The 24,471-nt window shown below is 53.7% G+C and overlaps 1 protein-coding gene across 2 annotated transcripts in view; it reads right to left on the reverse strand.

Moving 5' to 3' along the window:
- CST7 (cystatin F) overlaps window positions 1-8,151 on the reverse strand; it is an 11,097-nt gene extending 2,946 nt beyond the window's left edge. Inside the window, exon 1 of one of the 2 annotated variants that reach the window (XM_017541444.2) lies at window positions 7,902-8,151. In XM_017541444.2, coding sequence (XP_017396933.1) covers window positions 7,902-7,974 — 73 coding nt within the window. In that variant the 5' untranslated portion in view covers window positions 7,975-8,151. The remainder of the gene's footprint in view (window positions 1-7,901) is intronic. The other variant, XM_017541445.2, reaches the window with a different exon arrangement.
- Window positions 8,152-24,471: the final 16,320 nt, after the last annotated feature.

Genomic DNA, 24,471 nt, shown 5'->3' on the forward strand with positions numbered 1-24,471 from the left:
CTCACCTGCCCCGCCCTCACCTGCCCCCCGCCTTCCCCCCTCACCTGCCTCTTCACCTTTCCACTTACCTGCTCACCTCCTGACACCCCTGCAGTGCATTTATTGCTCCATTTTCAGAGCTGAGGACCAGGTGCCAGGGGGTGCAATGAACCTGTACCTCACACATACTCCTTCAGAACCCAGGCTTATTTCCAATATATGTGTTAAAGAAAAGCAGAATGTGTCCCCCAGGTGAGACCCTCAGTACGGAATGTGGCCTTAGGACGGTGGGGAAAGTCAGCCCCAGCCTGGCCCTCTAGGTGGTGGATGGAGGTAGTGCTTCCCACCAGAAGGAGGTGGCGCCATCCTCATCTCAAGGCCTTCCACCTGCCTGGCTCTCAGGCAGCCCACAGGAGGGCACCCCTCCGGGCAGCCTGCAGCACCTGGTGCCCCTGTGCTGCCCCCTGACTTTCCGGGGACAGTCATGGCACTCCTGTGAGTGACAGTGCACTGTATCCATAAGCTTTGCTGAGGTGGGGGAGGCCTGCCCTGCTCTGAGGTCTGCATTTGGATAAAAGATAGGGAAGCAGCATCGGGGACTTCATTTGCCTGACGTGCCAGTGTGCTGGATGGTCTAGAGCTGAGCTGGCCTGCAAGGCAGGCCCGGCCAGCATGGCTGTTACTGACGTTACCTTGATGAGGTTAAATAGAACATTCAGCTCCTCAGTGGCCCGATGCGGCCGTGACTGTGGCTTGGTCGGTGCAGGTGAGAGCGCAGTGTCCTTGCAGAGGGCCCTCTGGGACTCATTCCCTGGGGGACTCAGCTCAGCTTCCCTGGGCTGTGCCCTCCCGAGCACCTTAAGGAGGGAGTGTGTGGCAGGCCTTAGGGTTCCACATTCAGTCTTTCAGTGGGGAAGGTGGGTTTAGCAATAGGAAGTGGAGACCTGGCTATTAATTCAGCAGAGCCCGGAGTGTAGGTAGCATCATTGCCCAGAGCAGAAGTGGGGTGTCCCACTGGAGACAAGGTCCCCCCTCCCACCGGGACTCTGTACATGATCCTGAGGCCCAACAGAGGGGAGCAAGAGACACCTCTGACCTTGAACTGGGGCTGGGAAGTAGACGGGGCTGTTGAGCTGGCTGGGCGGGGAACAGGACAGCAGGCGGAGGTCTGAGTGCCTGAGCCTGCAGGGTGCGCATGCCTGCCATGGCCAGGATGGAAAGCTGGGCCCCAGGACCTCGGGGGCAGGGCGATTGGGGGAGGGGAGGTGGGCAGGCTTCATAGCTCGCACAGCAGGGAGGCCTTGCCAGGACGACAGTGTTTTGTTAGCTCAGAGCGAAGGCCCCGGAGAAGGCCATTCCTGCTGCTGCATGAGGTCTGCCGGAGGCCGTCCCTGGGTCCTGGATGCTTGTGGGTACACACTAGATGCCACCAAGGGTAGAGAGCCAGGACGACGGGGCTTCTGGTCACCATGTGGCACTCTCAGGCTGGGTGGTGCAGTGCCGGGAGTGGGCAGAGAAGGTGTGGGTCTGTGGAAGTTCTGTGGCCTTGGGGGTGTCACCCCATCCTGGTAATAAGTCTCCATTGTAAAGGGAGGCTGCTTGGCACATGGCTGTCCTGTGGTTGGTTCCGGGCCAGAAGGTGAGCTTCATGGCTGGGCTTTGGTTGACTGTGTCTGCCCTGTGCTTTAGCAGCTCAGGGAGCCTGGCCTTCCATCTCAAGAAAGCATTACAGTGCTGGTACCCCACCCCATAGAGAATGCTGGTCACATGCTGGTCCCCTGTGCTGGTGCACAGCTGTGTCCTGTGCTGGCATGCCCTGGTACTGTCCTTCAGAGTAATCTGTGCCACACATATTCCCACTGAAACCTCTGCAGCCTTTGCTTAAGAAGACTAAGGCCTCTGAAGATGGAATAGAAACTGCTGTGTCCCTGAGAAGCAGAGGCTGGGCTTGGTGGCGAGGGGAGGCCCTGGAACCTGCATTTCTCCAGGCTCCCAGGTGACTCTGACACTGGTGCTGGCAGTGGGGGTTCCCTGGGGACCTGCAGTGTTACCATCAGGCAGGAGGGGGCCCCAGTGCCAAAGGCAGCTCCTTTCGTCCCTGTGCTTGTTGACGACAGGAAGTCAAATGTGGTTTTTAGTTACAACAAAAAACTGTTCTGGAAACCAGCTTGGTTTCTGCTCATCACTTGTCATCTGAACAGCAGAGAAAGAGACACGTGTGTGGAAGGGGTAGTGTGTTTAGTGTATTTTTGCCATCAGAAATTCGTGTTTTTTCCCTCACATTACATTAATATGGCTGCCTGCCGATTTTTTCTTTGTAAAAACTACATTTTGTGGCTTTTTCTGATTATAAACTTACCTACTTTTGGTAGGAAATTTGAAAAATACAGAGGAGCATAACAAAAAATAAAAATTATTATTGATATCTTAAAGCTAACCACTGTTAACTTTTAAAAATATAATGCATTAAATTTAATTTTACTTGGAATTAACAGAATTTTAAAAATGAAGTGAAACTCTGTTCATGCTGAACTTCAGATAAATTTCCCTTCCAAGCTTGTGACGTTAGTTCCTAAAATATTCTGGTGACGTTGCAAAAAGGTTACAAAAGGTTATGAAAAATACTGAAATTGGTATATTTTTATTTACATGTTTCCTGAAATGTAGGCTTCAATGAAGTCAGTAAACCTTTGACTGTCTTACAGTTGTCTAAACAGACATTAAAAGCTTAATTTTTAATTTAAAAATGTTTAAAAGTCAAACCTATTTTTAGGATGATTTGTTAAGAGAAATTAACAAGGAAAGGTCCATCACTAAGAATTAACACCCTAAAGAGGCCAGTCATCTTCAGGGAAGAGAACAAATGGCCCAGCAGTGCTGAGCTGACCAGCTCTTTGAGAGCCTCATCGGGTCAGAGAGCTGTGGAGAGGACCGCCCGGGGAGGGGGTCTGGGGTTTGCTCCGCGCAGCTGAAGGCGGGGAGTGGGAGAACGGGTGCTCTCCTCTTCTGCCTGCTCTGCCTGGAGGGCCCCGCGAGGCTGTTTCTTCTCACTGCTGCGTGCCCATTCTGCAGGCCAGGAGACCAAGAGCTTGGTGTGCAGGGTGAGGGGCTAAACCCAGATGTGACTAATTCGAAACACCACGGTCGCCTTTTCCTCATTCAGGAAGGACTGTTTGGCAGGGGCTAAGGGAGACGCAGTGAGGACTCTGAGACAGGCCCCGCCCACAGTGGAGGAGGGGCAGAGACAGCCTGGGGCACTGGACAGGGCACCAACCCGAGGGTAAACTGGGCGAGCAGAGGGGCACCGGGGAGCACTGGAAGGTGGCTGAACTGACCGAGGGGAGGCGTGGGCTGCGTGCTGGGAGGAGTTGAGGAGACCCCGAGGGAGGCTGCTGCTGGGTTCGGAGGGTGATGGGTGACTCAGATAGTGGTGGTGATGGCCAGGGTGACATGAACGGAAAGAACCCATGGACTAGCAGGCTTGTGAGAAGAACCAAAAGTTGGCGCATAAAATTCGTCTGTATAGAAATAATGCCTGGGGCATGCCAGGCCTGCTCGAGGGGAGTGGGGGTAACTGCCATGTGCGAGACCTACACCAGGAGCCAGACAGCCTGACCCAGCCCACTGCTGCTTCTCATGCAGGGTGGGAGGGGAGGTGGGCCATGCCTGACACAGGTGGGGAACTTCCAGACGCAGAAGCTGGAGGAGGGGCAGGGGTGAGCAGGGCCTGATGATACCAGGCACTGAGCAGGCCCCAGGACACATGGTCACAGGAAGGCTAATGAAACTATCCCCACAGGTTGACAAGAATTGCCTGCCAGGTTCTGGACAGAAAGATACTAGTAATTAATCAGGCTGATATCAGGCTGCTCTCTGGCCCAAGATGTTTTTCAGACCCCAATTCCAGCAACTGGTTTGGAGATCCCCCCCACAGAGGAATGGGATTAGCACAAAAGTACAGCTTTTTCCTCTCTGTGCTGTGACTTCACCCTGTCCTTTCCAGCAATCGATCTCCACACTTTGGCCACTCCAGAGCTGTTAAAAACCTAGGCCCCAGGCTTCTTGGGGAGATGGATCTGAGTTTCCTCCATCTCCTTGTCTGGTGATCCTGCCATCACCCTGCTTTTCTGCTGCAGCCCAGTGTCTCCATTCATCGACTGGCTGTGTGCATGGGGCATAGACCTATTGGGGTACCTGAGGACCAGTGTGCGCTGGGGTGCAGATGTAAAGCTGCCGGGCGGGGGGAGGTGGCGGGGCTTTTGCCCAAGGCAGCAGAGTGCTGCAACTTCTGACAGCTGCTGGGCATGCCCTGGGCAGGGGACATTCCTGTCCTCCCAGCACTGGCCTGATGTCAGAGCTGGCACTAAGCCATTCTGAGAAGAGAGAAAATATGAGCAGGAATTGCTGTGCTGGCACCAGGCAGACCCTTCCCACCTGCCCTTAGTAGGAAAAGGGGTGGGCACAGTAGGGGCTGGCATTGCCCACAGCCTCCCTATTTCAGGAGCGTTCTAGGTATGGCTGGGAGGTTGGGAAGCCCCTGCTTGTGAAACTCTCCTTGAGATGGGGACCTGGGTGCCAAGAGCCAGACGCAGATGGTCCCTGCTAGTGTCCCTCTCTGTGTCACCTGAGGGGGTGCCCTTTCTGTGGGCCGGTGCTGAGCTGGGTGGGGAGACCCTTTGAGAGGGGCCCCATCAGCCTCTCTCACCCAGAGCATAAGGTCTGCATGGCTGTGCCTGAGCACCGGGGTTTTGGGGGGGTGCCAGCCCAACTCAAGGGTGCTGGTGTCCACTCTGCCCACCTGGAGATGCTTCACTCCGAGCCCTCTCATGTGACATCATCAAAATTCAGTGAGCCTGGGTCCTTGGGACTGCATCTGCCTGCTTTGCTCTCGGGTTTCTGCATGATGGCTAATGGCAGAGCCCATCTTTTGAGGGCACATGTGCCCCTGGCACAGGTAGGACACTGAGCTCTCCCAGGATCAGTCCTGAGTTTAGCCCACTAGGACACACCTGGACTTTCAATTCCAGCTCTGCCTCTCACTGGCTGTGTGATCTCAGGCAAGCTGCCTACCCTCTCTGAGCCTCGTGTCCTCACCTGTAAAATGGAGATGCTAATGACAGTGAGAATATATGAGGCAACACACACAAAGCACTTATCAATAAATGATGTGCAATACTGTAATCCTTATCAAATATCATATCAAAATGCACGTGGCCACAGCAGGGGTCCCAGGGCAAATGAATGCCCCCATTGGGAAAAGCAACTCTTGCCACGTGGAGGGTGGCTCAGCCTGCGGCAGCTCCCAGTGCTCCCAGGAGGCAGGATGGCCCTGGGCTGCAGGTGGTCTCTCTGGTACGGGGAATTAAGGACCTTGCAGAGGGAAGCTGAGGGGGCTCCCTGACCCCAGGGCCCCTGCCCAGGCAGATGGGCCGTTGCAGCTAGAGCGGAGGGGCGGAGGGTGACATGGCAGCCGCAGAGCTTCCCAGAAGAGATGCCTGTCAGGTTGAGAAAGCAGCAGCCCATTTGAAAAGGGTGGCGGAAGCCAGTGTGGCAATTTCCTAGGTTCTGAAAGCCTCAGGCAGGAAAGTTGCCCTGAGGGGCTCAGCGCTGCGGTCTGTGCAGTTCAGTGTGTGGGCGTGGACAGGCCAGATGCTCAGATGGCATCACCCCTGGGGTGCCTGTTGCTTTCCCCACCCCCGGGGTGTCGGGGTCGGTGCAGGATGCAGGCTTGTGTCTGGGGCCTAGGTTCCTATCTCTTTTTCGCCGCTCGTTTGGGGGTCTCCCAGAGCCCTCCCTGTACAACCTAAGACTGAAGGCCCTTGCTGGCAGCACCAGAAACGATCACAGTGCCTCGGCAGGGTGTTGGGGGCTGTCACCAGCACAGCAGCAGAAGGGCCTGCACTGGACAGAGCAGCGGGCCCAGGCCGGCGGAGAGCACCCACGCCTGGTATACCCCCATGCCTGTGCCTTCCCCGAGCCACCTCTGTTCAGCTTCCCCAGGGTAGGAGATGGGTACACTTATCTTCCCATTTCATGGATGGTGGGACTGAGGCTGAGGGCCTGCTCCCTGTGTGTGAGCATGGGCTCGGGTGGTTCAGCCTGGGGATTGGTGGCCGACAGCAAGACTGCTGGGAACGGAGGGGAAGGGCTTCTTGCAGCATCACACACCAGCGAGGGGCTGGCAACACGACCCAGGAAAGCTATGCTGCCAGGCGCCCAACACGACAGCTCCCACACCACTCTGCTAGTTCCTAGCCCGCTCTGTGAGATGAGCAGAGCTCTGAAACCCCTCAGCAGTCTGTAGGAATAATTAGATCCCAGGACACGCTAGGACAGTCGGCTCCATGCCCCTCCAGGAGAGCCTTTTCTGAGGCGTGAGAAGGAGCCGCTTCTCTGGGGTGAATGTCCTGCTCTTCCTGGCTTCTCCCTTGGACCTTGGAGACTTGAAGGGTCAGGGCACAGGACAGCAGTGCGTGGGCAGCGCTGCATCAGGGCAGGAGGAGAGGCCTCTGTGAGGCTGGGAAGCAGGTGGAGGGCCCCACGCGTGAGCTAAGAAGAAGGCTCCCAAGTTGGAGGCAGGGCCGGGTGTGCTGTCCCCAGCCTTCTGCTGGCCATGGATCAGCTCCACGTTCACTGAGCATCACCCAGAGCTGGGGGTGGTGGCGCGTGCCAACAGTGAGAGCAGAAGCTGCCCCGCTGCCCCTCCCCCAGCCTGCCCTGTCCCCTTGGCCACTCAGAGGAGGCACGGGAGGGGCTGCAGGAGTCCTGAGGTGGGGCAGGATGCAGGCTTGTGTCTGGGTCCCAGATTCCTAACACTTTTTTCCCCACTAGACTGGGGACCTCCTAGTAACTTCTCTGTACAGCAGAAGACTGAAGGCCCTTGCCGGAAGCCCCAGAAATGATCACAGCACCGGGGCAGGGTGTTGGGGGCTGTCACCAGCACAGTGGCAGAAGGGCCTGCACTGCAGAAGTGTAGCACCCACCCTAGGCCGGGCCTGGGAGCCCGTCACAGTGTCCCCCAGCGTCACTGAGTCCTCAGCATCCTGATTCACCAGGAGGAGGTGTGACCCCTCCACAGACCCTTGGGGTGCTCTGGGGCCATCCCCTTGTCAGCAGTCCTGCTGCATACCGCCCACCTGGGCCCCTTTGGCCAGGCTCAGACCCCTTCCATCCCCGTCTGCTGGGTGGAGGTCGTGTGACTTGAGCCGCTCGCCTGAGCCCCCTGGTGCCAGCTTCCTGGTTGGTTAAATGAGGTGGGGGCCTCCCAGGTCCCTATCGGTATCCTGGTCTGACTCCTGTGCTGGGGAGGGCACAGTCCAGTTCCCTTTGGGGAACGGCAGGCGGTCCCTGGCTGTGTGACTTGGGCAATTCACTTAGCCTGGCTGTGCGTTAGTTTCCCAGTGCGCAGGCAGTGGCTTCCTCCCTGTCTTCCCCCTACACTCCCTGAGCGCTGACCCTCAGGATGTGGATTGCAGGAAGGGCGAAAGAGTCTGATTGTTAGGGTCTCTGGGGCCAAGTCACAGGACAGCAGCCGGTAGGAAGGAAGGACAAACCATCAGATAGAAGCAGCCAACCGCAGGCATGTGGCTGCCTTGTCGCCGCCATCCCGCAGAGGGGCTGCAGGAGACCTGCCTTGCTGAGACCTTTCTCAGACCTCTGTGAAGAGCCAGAGAATGGAAGACGCTTCCCTTGCCCCCCGCCTACTGGGGCAGCCCCCACACCCTTCATCCCTGTAGCCTGCTGCCCCAGAGGTTGCTGCAGCTGCATGGAGCCCTCACCCCTCTCACCACTCCCAGTGCCTCTCACCACCCCATGGTCTTGTGGGGGCTCCAAGCCAGGAAAGTGTCCTGGGGAAGACCCAAGGTGCTAGCGGTCAATCTCAGGGACAAACCCCGGGGGAGCGGCCAAGGGAGACTGTCACTTACCTGGGGAAGGACGCCCAGTGGCACTGAAGAACAGGCAGCAGCAGACCAGTAGAGTTCCAGCCGCCCGCATGGCTGCCCAGGTGGGGGCAGTGCGGGGCAGTGGTGTGGGTGGCTGTGCGAATTCTTCTCAGGCAGTTGGGTGCAGTGGTTTGTACCCGTGCAGAGACTTCTCCAGCAGCACGGGGCAGTGGGCTGTCACAGCCCAGGGCAGGTGCTGGGGCCACAGTGTGGAACCCCGCCCTTCAAACCACCCTGAGCAAGGGGCAGGGGCGGGGCTAGGGGGCTGCCTGCTTGTTGCTGGGGAGGGGGGTGGTTTGCTGCTGAATCATTTTGTCCAGAAGCTCTTCACCTTCAGTTCTATCAGCCACAAAGGCAACCGCTTCCTTTATAAAAGTTTCCAAGCAGCCGTCATTTGCTGGGGGAGGAGGAAGAGAAATGAGACCCGTGAGCAAATCCTGGTGCAACGTTCTACCCCTGAGCCACACACAAAAGAGATGTTGCGTGGAAAAAATCAGCAGGAAATTTCAGGAGCAGAATCACTTGACTTCCTTCTCCAAACCGTATACCCCTTCTGCCCAAACTTCTGGTATTCCGAGTGGCCTCGGGCAGGAGGCTCTGTGTCCCTGTGGGGTGAGTGGGCATCTGGCTGTGGCAACTCCATGGGAAGGCGGGGTCCAGTCTGCAGCTTCCCAGGATGAACCTCTTGGTGCATGTGCTTCCTCTGCCTCCGGTGATTTCTGCACCTGGAAAACAGGTGAGCAGTGTTTGCGGATGAAGCAACTGATCACTTTGAATCTTTGGCTCAAATCCTACAAAAGAGGAGAAAGAATGCAGAGGTTTTGGCTTCCTGGCCGTGCATTCATTTCCATGCTCGGCCCAGGGTTGGGGTGGGGCCTTGGAGCCAGATGGCCTGTATCAGAACCCTTGTTCTGTCTCCCAACACCTGGGTGACGTTAGGCGAGGAACAGTCTCTCCCAACCTCAGTTTCCCCGAGAGGTTGTGGTGAAGATTTGCAGACTTCCTCGGTGTAAATGCTCAGGGTTTGGAATAGAGCCAGCAGTTATGGCTTCAGCTTCAGGCAAGTTCCTGCACCCCCTTCTGAACTGGGCAGTGTAGGCAGTGGGAAGGAGAGGAAGACACCTGGGCCTTGAAGCTCACGATGAGAGGAGCTGCGTGCCCGGCCATCGGAGTCAGAACCTTCATTTTAATGCCGTCCCAGGGAAGCTGTGCCCCAGGTTGGTCCTGCTGGGTCATACCAGATTTCAGGCAGGGAGATCTGGTTTTGCAGGACTGAACAAGCCACATAACCTCTCAGGGCCTCTCAGGTCTTTGGCTACTTGGAGGTTTGTTGTAAGGACTGTTACCAGGAAAATGAATTTAGCACATGGTAGAAGGTGGCCTTCAGGAAAGGGCAGCTGCTACCACTGTCCCCCATCACTCTGTCTGCCCTGCTCTGCTGGTCCTGAGATTCCAATCCTCTGGCTTTTGGCCACTATGCTACCAGGGCTGTGGATGGTGACTCTTCTGCAGGCCTCTGCGCCCTGATTTCATGTGTCCCATCTGGGATTCACTCCTGCAGAGGGAGAGGCAAGACCTCAGGGGCCTCAGCATTGGTGACTTTGCCCATGACCAAACACAGGCAGGGAGACAGGTTTGACCTTCCAGGGAGCCAGGAGGGCAAGTTGTTGCCACTGATCGCTGCGGCTGGTCGTGTCATTTGTTGTTCTCACTTTCAGATGCACTGGGTGAAGCTCAGGTGGATGTGGGACTCGGCCTGGGCCCTTCCATCTGTGACTGTGAGTGATAGTCACTCACATTCTCTGGCCTTGCCATGCCCAGGCCTACCAGGCCAGCAAAGGCACATGGTGGCCCCGGTTAAGTAATGAAATGTCACAGTAGGGAGGGGCCGTTACAATAATATTGTCATGGGTTCTGAGGAAAAGTGTGCATGTGTACATGTTATGTATGTAGATGTGTGTAAATGTGTTTGTTTGTGTCTCTGTGTGTGTATGCACGTGTGTCCAGGAGTCTTTATCTAGTGTGAGTGTGTGTTAATATTTTCTGAATGTGTATGTGCTTATATGCATGTGCATGAGTCTGTACATATATGCTGTGATGGTTGATTTTATGTGTCAAATTGACTAAACCATAGGGTGGCCATGTATTCGGTTAAACATTATTTCTGGTGTGTCTAGGGGGCATTTCAGGATGGGATCATCACTGGAATTGGTGGACTCAGTGACACAGACTGCCCTCCCCCATGTGGGTGGGCCTCATCTATCCATTAAAGGCCTAAATAGAATAAGAGGCTGAGTAAGAAAGAATTCTGTCTTTCTGCCTGTCTTTGAGCTGGGACATCAGTCTTCTGCCTTTGGACTTGGACTGGAACTTGCACTCTTGACTATCCTGAATTTTGGACTTGTAGAAGAACTTACACCATTGGCTCCCCTGGTTCTCAGGCCTTCAGACTTATACTGGATCTTATACAGCTATCCTAGGTCTGGACTTCTGAGCCTCCACGATTGTGTGAACCAATTCTTTACAATACATGTATATATGTTTTTGTATATCTCTATCTCTGTCTTTCTATATCTTCTATTGGTTCTGTTTCTCTGGAGAACCCTGATTAACACAGATTTTGGTATCAGGAGTGGGGTTGTAAAGGAACAGAATTTTAAGGATTTGTTTTCTGAATTTGTTCTGGAATTTCTGGAATTGACTCTCTGATATAATTAAAGACTGTTAGTGACTCTGTTTCCAGTAGTAAAGAGAGCATTGATAGTTCTGGTGTGATCTGGCAGTAATGATATGAAAAATATCTTTATTGGATTTTGCTAATCAAGCAGTTGTAAGAAACAAGTTCTGGGTGATTGTGCATATGATACTTTCAAACATTTTTGTAAATCTAACAAATATAATGAGGTTGGCTGGTTGTTCCTAATGCCACTGGACAAAGTGGCGAAAGTAAAAGATGAACTCAGAGATTTGAATTCCCAGCTCAGGTGTGTTGCATAAAGTGACCTCAAAGCTGCTAGGTATGCCCTGAAGCCACATGGCCGAGACTGCTGAAAATCAAACACAGAATCTTATCTTTCAATTGGCTGAATGTAGGTTGCACTCCCAGCCTTGCTGAGGTTGACTGTTAAAGTGAGGGCATTGATTGGGGAAAAAAATGAGATCCTATAAGTTAGAATGGGGATTCTCCGGATTCTGATGAAGCTGGAGACATTGAGCCCTTAAATTCTAATGGGTCTTCTTTGCCAGTAGAGAGGCCTTCCTATCTTCCCTGAAAAGTACATCCCGCTCTCTCAGGAGTTAACTCTGCATTTCCTGAGGAAACTGATGGCCTCTCCCGAGGCAATCGTTATGGAAGGAAGACAATACTGATTCTTCTGAGGACCCACCCACTTTGCTCCTAGGCCTGCACCTAGGCTCAAGTCCCATCAGGTCCCTAAAGGTGAGGTACAGGGTATGACCCATGAAGAGATGTGCTAAACTCAAAAGAGCTACTCAGGTTTTCTAACCTATGTTGATAGAAATCTAGGGGACGTGTGAAAGTAGATATTGAGGGTTTTGTGTAATGTAATGGTGGAAGAAACATCAAGTTGGGTCATGTTGAATTTATTGATACAGGCTCACTAAGCAAAGATTCTGCATTTAATGTTGCAGCTCAGAGGGGTAGAAAGGGCTGTAGTCATTTGACTGTTGGTTGGCGGAAACATGGATCAAGTGATCACCTGTAGAAAGCCAACTGAAAATGCCTGACCTGCTTTGGTTTAATGTAGAGAAAGGAATTGAAAGGCTTTGGGAGATTGGAGTGTTAGAGTGAATTTGTTAATTAAGGGCTACTTGCCCACACTGGGAGGGCCCAGAAGACTCCCCTTTTACAACTACTGTGTGAAATAGATTTGTGAGGGGAGCCCCAGTGTCTTTCAAGACCTCTGTGGTCACTCCTCTCTTTGGGCCAGAATGGCAGCCACTCAGTTGGGAAACCTAAATGCAATGGGAGTAATTGGATCCTGGGGTGGCATGACCAAGAGCAGCATTCTTGGCACCACCGAAGACAAGGTGGGTATGGTTATGCTGATGGACAGCAGGGTCTAGGCAGCAATCAGGTAGTCTGACTCTCATATACCTATGACATCAGCTAGTTGATCATGGTGTTCCTGGAAGCGAAATGGACAGGAAGCCCATTAAATTCTTCCTTGATCTGTTTATACATACATATATATATATATATATATATATATATATATATATATATATATTTAAAGACGGGGTTTCACCATGTTGGTCAGGCTGGTCTTGAACTCCCGAACTCAGGTGATCCACCCGCCTTGGCCTCCAAAGTGCTTGGATTACAGGTGTGAGCCACTGCGCCCGACCCCTTGATCTGTATAGGCAGAGAAGTTCTACATCAAGTGAACAGAATTATAACCTGAATCATATAAACAGGGAATCACAATCTCTCAATCAGTTCAAAGACTTGAGCCAGTTTACAGACCCAGAATCCCTTGAATGAAGGGGAGGCCACCTTCCTTTGAGAAGGATCCCTAGTACGGTCCCAATCATATATACCGTGGATACTTCTCCCAGCCTTTCCCAAAGGGACCTACTGCTTTTTACCAGGGTGAATGTGCTTTGGGAAAAACGAAATCATCAGACCTTTCTGAGACTCCAGGATTCGGGCTCTGAGCTGATACTAATTCCAGGAGACCTGATATATCACTGTGGCCCTCCAGTCAGGGAAGGGGCTTATGGAGATTAGGGGATCAGTGGAGTTTTAGCTCGGGTCCATCTCACAGCGGGTTCAATGGCCCCAGAACCCATGCTATGGCTATTTCCCCAGTTCTGGAATGCATAATTGGAGACATGCTTAGCACCTGGGAGAATCCTCACATCGATTCCCAACCTACATAGTGAGGACTATTCTGAGGAGAAAGGCCATGTGGAAGCCACTAGTGCCTCTTCTAACGGCCCCCCACCAATGGTAAACCTAGAGCAATACCACATTCCCGGAGGAATGGCAGAGATTGGTGCTGCCGTCAAGGACTTGGAGGGTGCAGAGGTGGCGTTTCCCACCGCATCCCCATTCATCTTTCCCGTTGGCCTGTGCAGAAGACAGATGGAGCTTGGAGAATGAGAGTTAAACATGGTGGTAACTGGGTGGTAACTACAGGCGCAGCTTCTGTACCAGATGTATTTTCATTGTTTGAGCAAATCAGCACATCTCCTGGTACCTGGTATGCAGCTCTTGATTGGCACATGTTATTTTTTCCTCTGTCCCTGCTGATGAAGACTACAAGAAGCAGTTTGCTTTCAGCCGGGAAGGCCAGCAACCCATCTGCACTTTCCTGCCTCAGGGTGTATCAGGACTCTAGCCCCCTGCCACACTTTCATTCTCAGGGATCCTGATTGCTGTTTCCTGCCACAGGATGTCACACTGGTCCATTGCGTTGAATTCATGATGCTGATTGGAGCCAGTGAACATACAGGAAGGAGCAGCTACTCTAGACTTGCTGGTAAGACATTTGTGTGTCAGAGCTGGGAAATAAATCCAACAAGAAACACAGGGTCTTGTACCTTAGTGAAATTTCTAGGGCCCCAGCGGCCCTTCTGAGGTGAAGGATAAATTGTTTCCTCTGGCCCCTCCTGCAACCAATAAAGAAGCACAGTGGTTTGTGAGTCTTTTTGGATTTTAGGTGTAACATATTTCTGATTTGGGCAGCTACTCCATCCCGGGTACCAAGCCACTGAAAGAGCTGCTGGTTTTGAGTGGGGCCCAGAACAAGACAAGGCTCTGAGACAGGCCCCAGCTGCCGAGCAAGCTGCTCTGCCAGGTGGGCATGCGACCCAGCAGATCCAGTGCTGCTGGCGGTGTCAGCGGCACACGGGGATGCTGTGCGGAGGCTTTGGCAGGCCCCTCCACGTGAATCACAGGGTGGGCCCTTCGGATGTTGGAGTGAAGTCCTGCCATCTTCCTCAGGTGACTACTCTCACTTTGAGGAGCAGCTCTTGGCCTGCCACTGGCCTTTGTACAGACTGAACACTGAATTAACCACGGGCCACCAAGTCACCATCAGCCCTGAGCTGCCCATCACAAGCCAGGTGTTATCTGACCCAGCAAGCCGTAAACTCGGGCATTCACAGCCGCACTCCATCACCAAATGGACATGGTCCATACAAGATCAGGCCTCAGCAGGCTCTGAAGACAAGTAAGTTACATGAAGAAGTGGCCCAGATGCCGGTGGTTCCCACGCCTGCTGCACGGCCTTCCCTCTTCTAGACACACCAGTGGCCTTGTGGGGAGTTCCCTACAATCAGGTGACAGGAAGAGAAGGCTCTGGCCTGGTTTACATGTGGCTCTGCACGAGAGGCAGGCACGGCCTAAAAGTGGAGGCTGCAGCACCACAGCCCCTTTCTGGGACATCCCTGCAGGACACTGGTGAAGGGAAATCCTCCCCGTGGGTAGAAGTCCAGACAGTGCACGTGGTTGTGTACTTTGCGTGGAAGGAGAAATGGCCAGATGTGTCATTATATATGTATTCATGGGCTGCAGCTAATGGCTTGGCTGACGGTCAGGGACTTGGAAGGAGCATAATTGGAAAATTAGTGCAAGGAAATAGGGGAAGAGGCATGTGGACAGATTCCTCCGAATGGGCAACAAAAAACCTGATGATATTTGTGTCTTATGTGAATGCTCATCAAAAGAGGACCTCGACACAGGAGGATTTTAATCATCAACTGGACAGGATGACCCAGTCTACGGATGCTACTCAGCCTCTTTCCCCAGCACCCGCTACATCGCCAATGGGCTCATGAACAAGGTGGCCATGGTGGCAGGGATGGAGGTTACACATGGGCTCAGCAATGTGGACTTCCACTCACCAAGGCCAGGCAGGCTGAGTGCTCAATCTCAGCAGAGTCCTGACTAGAAACGGGTGACACAGTGCACTTGTGCCTGTGCCTCTCTGCGTCACAGTGTGTGCAAGTGCATTTTGCCTGTGTGTTTGTGTGTTTATGTGTCTGTGTTCTGGGAGTCTGGCTGAGGGGCTCTGCACGTGTGTCTCTGTGCATGTGAGTAAACGTGTGTGCAGTGCACACATGCAACTGTGCATGTGTCTGTGTGTCTCTCTCTGTGTCCGTGTGTGGTTGTGTGTTAAGTGCACTATTTCTTTTCATCCAAGGCATTGCTGAGCTGCTGCAGGGGTGAGGGACTCTGTGCGAAGTCTCAGTTCCTCATTTATCCCTTCATCCATTCATTCACTCACCCATCCTTTAGCCCGCTGCTACTTAAAGTGTGTCCCCTGGGCCAGCAGAACCAGCATCCCCGGGAACCTGGTGGAAATGCAGATTCTCAGCACCAGCGCAGACCTGCTGGATTCAACTCCCTGAGGGTCTGTCATCACAAACCCTCCAGGAGACGTTCTGGCCTCTAAGGTTTGAGAAGCTTTGATTTAACTCATGTTGTTGCTCCTCTGTGCTCTCCTTGCTGTAACGCATGATGTCCTCTGGCCTCCATGGTGTGCCCAGCGCTGACTTTGGCCAGAACACGGCTTTGCCCGTTCCTTGGTCATAAAGCAGGGCTCCTGTATAAGATCTGTGTCCTGAGGGCTGTGAGTGAATGCAGGACGGACAAGGGGTGGCCCAGAGACGTGGACTCAGCAAAGCCATGGCTGCAGGCAGGTGCTTTTCCCCCAGGGGTGTGCCACACAACTGATGCATCCCTCACTGGCTGTGAAGCCCCTATGCTCTCTGGAGTCAGGACTTCTAAGGTCAGCCCATGCTGCAGGGAGCCTCCTTGCTCTCACTCAGGTGGGCAGGAAGGACTGTCTGTGTAATTGGAGGGATTCCAGCAGTCATGGGCTGTCTTCTGTTCTCCTTCTCCCCTGTGTGTCTCCTGGAAGTCCTTCCCTGCCTGACACTGGGGTGAAGAGGGCAGTGGGATGTGGGTAGCCTGGACTCCTGGGCAGCTGGCAGCTGGGTTTCCCCCACTGTCCTGTACCCCGTCTCCCACAGCTCAGCACATAGTTCAACCATGTTGCATTTTACTAGATAGGTCCCATCTCAGTACAGATGGCATTGCTGTGTGGATGCCCTGGACAGGCCCTGCACTCAGGATCACTTGCCTTGTTACCATGACTGTGGATCAATTCTGCAATCTGTAAGGAGAATCTAATGAAGTGTGCTGTTATTGGTATGAGTCACCTACTGCTGCAATGACCACGAGCTTAGCAGCTCAAACAACATGCTTCTCTATCTCACAGTTTCTGTGGGCCTGGAGTCAGGCCTGAGCAAGCTGGGTGCTCTGAGTTCCACCAAGCTGACATGGGCTGGAGTGGGGCAATGTTGAAAATAGATGCTTGGTGCTGCAAAGGAAACGTTAGCACTGAGACAAAGGATTTTTCAGCAACGTTAGCACTGAGACAAAGGATTTTTCAGCAACGCAATTTTTAATTCCTGGACTGCAGGAAGGGTACTCTCACTAGCCTTCCTGACACAAGAGTATAAAGAACAAAGAAAAACACACAAATTTATTTCTTAAAGGACATTTGGGGTCATGCTTACTGCTATGTCTGATCTTCGTTGGGTGGAGCCAGACCTCACAATCTAAACTAAAACCCAATTGGCTAACAACTTAAAGTTTTTCTAAACAGGTAAAAGCAATGGAGAGCTGGGACATGCCTGTGAGCACGTCCAGCACAGATATCTTGGTTAAAGTACAAAGACATAGAATGTACTATGTGCCTGTGAGCATGTCTAACGGTTACATAGGATAGGGTTTAATAAAGAGTTATTAGCACACTTATGATTTATTCTTTAACAGGAAAGAAAACTTTAAAAAGGAACTTTTTCTACTTCCTACAGGCAATGTGACTGGGGCTGCAATGTGGGGCTGGCTGGGACTATGGTCTCATCAGAGGCTCAATTGGGGAAGGGCTGCTTCCCAGCTCAAGAGCTTGCTGGCAGCTGATCGGTTCCTTGAGATTGTCAGTCTCAGCTCCCTGCTGGCTGTTGGCTGGAGGCCACCTTGAGCTCCCAGCCATGTGGGCCTTCCTGACAGGCCCACTGCTTTCCTGAAAGCTGGCATGGGAGAGATTGCATCCTGGAAAAATGGGCTATAATGTCACATACAATTATCATGGAGGTGACTTGCCATCACCTTTGCCATATTCCAGTGGCTGGAAATGAGTCACAGGTTCCACCCACACCGAAGGGGAGACAACAGCACAGGGCTGGGACAGTGGAGCCACTACAGAGTCTGCTGCCACACTTAACTAAAGCTTACTACAAACCCTTGCTTACTCTGCGCTGATGTGGCCAACGAGGTGGCAGTGAGCACCCTGAAAGCAGTTTCTCCCTAAGGACCAAGGCTGTTGGAGAAATGGCTGATTCCAGGCCGGGGCAGGAAACATACAAGATGAACCAGGAACGTCTCATTTTCTAGAGAGCAGGGAAACCCCCAGAGGCTGTTGGGGCCATGTCAAAGGCATGGGAGCCAAGCAGAAGAGGCTCCCACTGGCCCAGGGTAGGGACAGGTTGCCGTCAATAAGAATAACTACAGGTGATTGAAAGACACAGGCGTTTAAAAAGCACTGAGAGCCATATGACACAGATAATGATGACAATGGGAATCATTAGAATTCCTCTGCAGCCTCCAAGGGCTGAGGGGTCAGTGGGGCCCCTTCTCCCAGGCACTGATCCCTATGCCACACGCCCAGCCACAGTGGTGTCCTTCCGGCCTTCAGAAAGCTCAGGAAGGAGGAGTGGTGCCCTGCCCTTCTTTGCACCAGGAACCCTGCCGCTCTCCTTGACCCATGAAAGCCATGTTCCCAGGAGGCCTCAGGGACAGGGTTCCTGGGTGCTGGCTGTGGGAGGCAGGGGCTCGCTGGACTTCCTCAAACTCTGTAGCCTCCTTGTCTGTTACAAAACAAACGCAAGCAAAAGAAGAGATACAGGAGAGGCCTGACTGTTCATCTCTTAGGCTTCGTGTGAGGTAGAGATGAGCAGTGGGGCATGCTCAGAGTGAGCTCCATGACAGCAGGTGGCTTTCTGTCATCCTTGTAGCAGGAGTGCAGCTTCCAAACTGTCAGATGTCAAGTGTGTGCACCCACACGTTCCCTTGCACAAATACGCACAAGGGACTTGGAGGTGAAGAAAACCAAGCAGTCTCTTGATGCAGGACTTCTCAGAGCCTTTAGAAGGCAGGTATAGTGTGCAGATGCCCACATTCATTTACAAAAGCAGATGGAGCTGCCTCTGCCCAGAGCATCTCTGATGGCCTCTGAGGCCTGGGCTTGAGGGCCTTTGCATGGGACAAGTGGGGAGTCACAGAAACGAAGAACAGGTCAATGCCCTGGAGACAGTTGGGGCCTGACCTGCCCTGGGGCTTTGAGGATGCACGGGAAGGCAGGCCTGATGTGATACATTCAAGACAGGACTCCTGTCAGGGTGTGCCCCACGCTGTTGACCCTGGATGAGGGTGCTGGAGGCCGAGGGCAGCCAGGTCTGTTGGGTGGGTGTGAGCATGGTTGTTGGGGTCCCTGGGTTTGGCCCCAGCTCAGCTGCCTCTGTGACTGCAGGCAGTATGCAGGCCTCCTGAGGCTCGGACTCTGTGCTGCACGAAGGGCCCAGCCAGGCTCTGTGGGGTGGGGGTCGGTGCCGCACGTGTGAAGCCAACCTCGGCCTCCATCTCAGCTGAAGACCCATTGGGGTGAAATGGCCACTGCTGAGAGCCCTGTGAGGATACAGGAGACAGCGCCCCGGGGAACTTAGAACAGTTCCCCCACGGCACGCAAAAAGCAGCGGCTGTTATTTAGGGTGATTGTGAAAAGCCACGTTTCCTGAAAGACTTGGCAAAGCAGCCGGCTGGGTAGCTGGCTGGGTGGCCGCCTGCGTTCTCAAAGTCAACTGCCCCCCTGAGCCGCCCTCCCCTCCCCCGAGCTGCGGGTGGAGGCAGCAAAGGAGCAGGTGGCTGAGTGGATGGAGATCCTCAGAGCTGTTGACATGTCCTGGCTGCCACCTGTGCATGTTCGCACGTTGGTTCAATTCATTCTGTCACGACCCTTTCAGGTGCGTGTGAGTGTCCCCACTTTACACATGAGAAACCTGAGGTTCATGGGAGTGAGGCTCATTTACTTCCTGCCCTTTCTGACGGCCCAGGCCATGGTCTGACCATCTGCATAGCTATCTGCTTGCAAAGGTGCCTGCCCAGTGACTTGAGAACATTCTGGAGCTGGCAGCCTAGGACAGACACACTGGAAGCTACCCCTTGTCTGGCGGGAAGGGCCTGCAGGTCTGACCTGTGACTCCCTGAGTGTCTGTTGTGTCTGCAGAGGCAGGGATGAATGTGGGGGCCAGAACACGGCTGGGTGGGTTCTGAGCTGGGGTCCTTGCAAGCGATCATCTGAAGCAAGCGTGCTCAGTTCTGGGAAAGGAACCCTATATCCTTGCTGCTCGTGCTGACATCAGCATGGACCTCAGCACACAGCCCTCACCATGCCCAGCTAAAGCACTGCAGGGAGAGCAGGGTGTGCCCTTTGGAGCCCCTGCTGAGAGTGAGGTTGTGGTTGACCCAGAGCGCTGGGGCCAGGCTCCCGGAAGAGCCTGGGAGGGCTGGGCTCCCACAGGGAGGCATTTGTGCCATTGTGGTTGTGGGTTGATGGGAATTGTGCAGTGCTCAATGTGGGCTGTCCTGTCCCAGCTGCCCCACTGTGCCACCCTGTGAGAAGGGCAGGGACCTGAGCTGACTTGTGGCCTCCAAAACCACAGCCTCCACCAAGGGCACCAGGGGGCTGCAGGTAACGTAATATCGTTAATTACAATGGCAGACATAGTGATGAGGGGAAGGTGTTTTCGGTACTACTGTGTGCCAGGCAATTCCTTAACTCTGTGTGACTTTCTTCCCTTTTCTCTTTAACAAAATTTACTTTAATTGAACATATTGAATACATATGGTGTATGGCATGAAGTTTTGCAGTATGTCCGCATGGTGGAACAGCCAAATCAAGCCATTGAACGTCTACACTACCGTACAACCTTATTTATGATGAGAACACTTAAGATCCATACAGCAATGTTCAAGGAGGTGTACACTGTCACTAATTAGAGTCACCACGTGTACAACAGATCTCCAGCTGTGTCTTCACTGAATCCCATCATTTTACAGACAAGGAAACAGGCCCGCGGAGAGTGAGAGGCTGCCAGAAGTTATGCAAGGCTGGTGATCAGGCCCCGGCAGCGTGGCCCTGGCTCCTGGGTCCCCAAGGCTATCCTTGGGGAGCAAGGAGGGTGTCAGGCTGGGTCTCAGTCTCAGGATTGAGTGACATGTGAGCTCTGCCTGCAGGTGCCAGCTTGCCAGTGGGGTTGGTGGAGCCTCTGGCTGTGGCCTGGGTGTGCCAGGAGACACAGAAGGTCACCGCTGATCCAAGACTGTCCACAAAGCGTGCAGGGCCGGAGTGAGGTGGTCTAAGCAGGAGTCTCATGTGTGCATGAGAGAGATTTTTTCTGTGCAAAAACAATGTATGAAAGAAACACAAAATCCCTGGGGCCGATTTCCAGAGGAGAGGGGTAGTCAGGGGCGGTGGCGTCAGCTGCCTTTCTGTTCTGCTTGTACTTGACTTTGGCTGCTGGGCTGGAAGACACAGTTCAGATTCTCTGGACTGCTGGGCGCGGAAGGAGAGTGTCGGCCACAGGGCGTCGCTGTGACCCCAGCCGTCGCCACGGCCCGGCCCGAGCGCAGTCCCAGGCTTCCCAAGGCGGCGCCGTGAGCCCTCTGTCTAGGGGACCTGCCCAGTCCCCAGCCTCCTCCGCGGCGGCGATGGCACTCGGCCTCCTTCTGCCCTTTCTGGGGAAATGCAGTACTGGGCATGAGACACGGCCTCTAAAGCGCAAAGCCCTCTGCAGTTTCAGTTCTCAGTCCGTGGGGAAAATCCTGCAGATAAATCTTCCAGGCTTGGCAGGCCCCTCACCTACCCACGTGGGGAATCTCCGTGTTTGGGGGTTGGAGGGTTCTAGGTACTTAGCTGCACGGCTCACTGCAAAGCTTGGTCCTGAGCCACCATCCATTCCACCATTCTCAGACCTTCTGGGGCCAGGGATGGGGACCATGGGGTGGGCTGCCTGTGGCCACCAGGTCTGGGATGTTGGCTGGGGGATCTGAGGGTGGGGCCTGGCATCATGAAGGTGCTTCCTTCACATGTCTGGAGTGGCACTGGCTGCTGGCTGGACCTCAGTGGGCTGGGGTGGGAACGGCTCCACATGGCCTGCCCATGGCCACCTGGGCTTTCTCACAGGCTTCGAGAAAGAGTGTTCCCTGGAGCAGCAAGTGGACGTCATCCTCTTTTATGACAGCCTTGAAAGTCGCCTAGTGTCACATCTGCCAGAATCACAGGCCTGCCCAGATGCAAGAGATGGGAAACCAAGCAGACCCCGCCTCTTGGTGGGACAGTGTCAGATCACATTGCCAGAAAGCAGGTGGGAGGGGATGTGTTGGTGTGGCACCTTTAGAGCGTGCCAAGAGTCTGCTCAAGGGGGTCCAGAGAGAGTTACAGTCTCAGCCTCCTGGCAGGGCTCTCAGTTCTTCGGGGAAAAGCCGTTTCCAGCCTCCCTAACCCCCGCATTCCCGACTTGCTGGCCACTGGCAGCTAGCATCCCTGATGTGGACCCAGCTGCAGAGCTGCTTCTCATCTGTTCAGCTGTAGCTCCTCTGCTGAAAAACAAGGCCAAAACAAAGCTGGAGAACCCAACTGGAATGGTTTTAAACAGTAAGGGGACTTCTGGGGACTCCTCCCTGGAGAATCTAGCAGTAAGTGAGCTTCATGACCTGCACAGGACCACCTGCTTCTGCAATGCTCTGTGCAGCTGGGGCAGTGGAGACTCTCTTCCTGCAGTGTGGGGTGCAGGAGCGCCCGACCCCTTCCAGCTCATGCAGTGATTTTTCTTGGCCCACTTTAGTTCGGTTGGTTTAGAGGTGGGCAGGGATGGAAGGTGGCTCAGTCAGAGTCGTGTGAAGGACTTATGTTCTATCATTGTGGGAGAAAAGTGTCTGCCCCTTTCTCTGTCCCATTTTCCCTCCTTCCATGGATATGTATGAAGCTGTGTGTCGCTCCTAAGCTGCTGGTAGCCTGTTTGGTACACAGGGGCAGCCAGGCCGAAGAGAGAACTGTAGCAGCTCAGTGATGACAAACCCCTGGATCGAGCCAATCCTGAAGCTCACCTCCTGCTAGATTTTTCCAGGTAAGAGTTCCCATATATTCCCTTACTGTTTAAGATGATTCAAGTTGGGTTTTCCAGCTTTGCTTTCGGCATGGAGGGGCTGTAACTGACACAGATGAGAAGCAGCTCTGTGGCTGGGTCAGTATCAGGGGTGCAAGTTGCCAGTGGCCAGATTGTCAGGAATGGGGAGAGTTAGAGAGGCTGGAAATGATATTTACTGAAAGAACTGAGAGCCTTTCCCAGGTGATGGAAGCCAGGACCGAAGGGCAGAGCTGATGACGGGGCTGCGCGTGGTCAGTTTTGAGCAGACAGAGGTGGGGTTGGTACTTGGAGGCAGGTAAACCTGCCTGGCTGTGCCCAGCACCATGAGTCCACCCAGCGATGACTTCCGGGTCTGCTGTGGCTTCCCTGCTACCTACGGTGGCCAGTGGAAAGGCTAAGTTTGAATTTCAGACAACACATAAATATTTAATATACATATGTCCTATATATTGTATGGGATACACTTACACTAAAATTCACTCATGATCCGAAATTCAAATTTAACTGGGCATCCTGTATCTTTATCTGTGAAATCTGTCGGCCTACCTTTTGGTAACCTGGAGAACTTTATAGAAGGATGGAGTGGCCGGCTCTTTATGCGAGATTCTGCTGTGTGGAGCGGGGAAGCTCACAGCTCCGAGCGCTGGGAGGCCATCCTGACCACCCTGGCCAGCCTCTGGGTTCAGGCTTGGCCGCCAGCGTGGAGAGCACCTGGCATCTGCAGGACAGGTCTCCTGTCGCCTTCTGCGCCTCGGGCCCCCATGGTTTGCAGGCACAAAGAGCCCTCAGGGGCCCTGATGTCCTGCTCAGCAGTGTGGGGTCTGCATTCTGGCCTGGGCCAGCGGGCTCGTTGGAGAGCAGGGCTGGCTGCTGGCCTCACGCGCCTCCTGTGAGTTTTGAAGGCTGCAGTGGCCACTCCCTTGGACTCCAGGCGGCCGTCGGGAGACAGCAGGTCTGACTGCAGAGCTCTTGGTGCCTGCCGGAGGGATGACTGAGGCCCAGGCTTTATCCCTGGTAGGTGGCAATGGCTGAGGGAGGCAGCCCTCTGACCCTCTGGCCTCTTCACCTCTTTCTGACCCAAGCTGGGATAGGATCCCCACTTTTGCCAACTCACGTGATGAGATTTAGGCTCCACCTGGATGATCCAGGCTAATGTCCTGTCTCAAGGCACACAGCCACAGGTTCCAGGGTTAGGAGGGGACATTGCTGGGGACCGCAGGGCCTATCAGGAAGGAGGAAGAAGCCACCTCCTGTGCTGCCAGGGAGCTCAGGCCGGCCCCGTCCAGCCCTGTGTGTGTGTGTGTGTGTGTGTGTGTGTGTGTGTATATGTGGTCCTTTGTGTGTATGTGTGTGTGTGGGGCCCTTTGTGTGTGTGTGTGTGTGGTCCTTTGTGTGTGTGTGTGTGTGTGTGTGTGTGTGTGTGTGTGTGTGTGTTTGGGTGTGTGTGTGTGTGTGTGTGTGTGTGTGTGTGCGCGGGGGGTGGGGGGCATAGTGTTTCCAGACCAAACTGAGTGTTGGGCTGCTGCTTCTGGCAGCCCAGTAACGAGATGCAGATGAACTGGGGAGGAAGAGAATTTTAATTTCTGTAACTGGCTACAGGGAGAAGGCCTGGAAAATATCACCAGACCAACTCAAAATTACCAAGTTTTCCAGAGCTAGATACCTTCTAAGCTGTATGTCTGTGTGTAAGTGTGCATTTATCTAAAGACATAAGTGATTCACTTCTTCTAATCTGCGACTGAGTTCTGAGCCCTGAAGACCTTCCTCCGGAGCCTCAGTACATTTACTTAATCTAGATGGGTCCTGGTGCTGGGTGATTACCCTTAATCTTGTCTCCTGCTAAACGATGGAGGTTTGGGGAGTTCTTCAGACCCCCTTGTTTGTGGAGGATTGGGGAGTTTCTTCAGGTCCCCCGTAAAACTTGTTTAATCCGAAATAGCTTCAAGGCCCAGGAAAGGCCTGGGCAAAACTTAGTGGGCTTTTGTTACATTTCAGCCTTTTAAGGTCACTGGCTCCTTCAGCTTTGAGTGTTGAAGACAACCACTCAGTCAGTGCTGACACAGTTGTTCCGGAGGCCTGCCTTCGTGGGACCTGGCCTGCCACAGTAGGGGAGCTGGTGAGGACTCCGGGCACACCTGCAACTCAGACCGGTTACAGCCGCGTAGCCTTTGCCCTCATCTCCCAGGAAGGACTTGTGCTAAGTCCCCAGAACAGACCCTGAGACACAGGTTCCAGGCAGAGTCTCCAGGCAGGCACCCCAGCGAGAGACAAAATTTACTAATGGTGACGGCCAGCGCTCACACACAGG

Source organism: Cebus imitator, unplaced genomic scaffold (assembly GCF_001604975.1).
Source record: "Cebus imitator isolate Cc_AM_T3 unplaced genomic scaffold, Cebus_imitator-1.0 Scaffold134, whole genome shotgun sequence".
NCBI lineage: Eukaryota > Metazoa > Chordata > Mammalia > Primates > Cebidae > Cebus > Cebus imitator.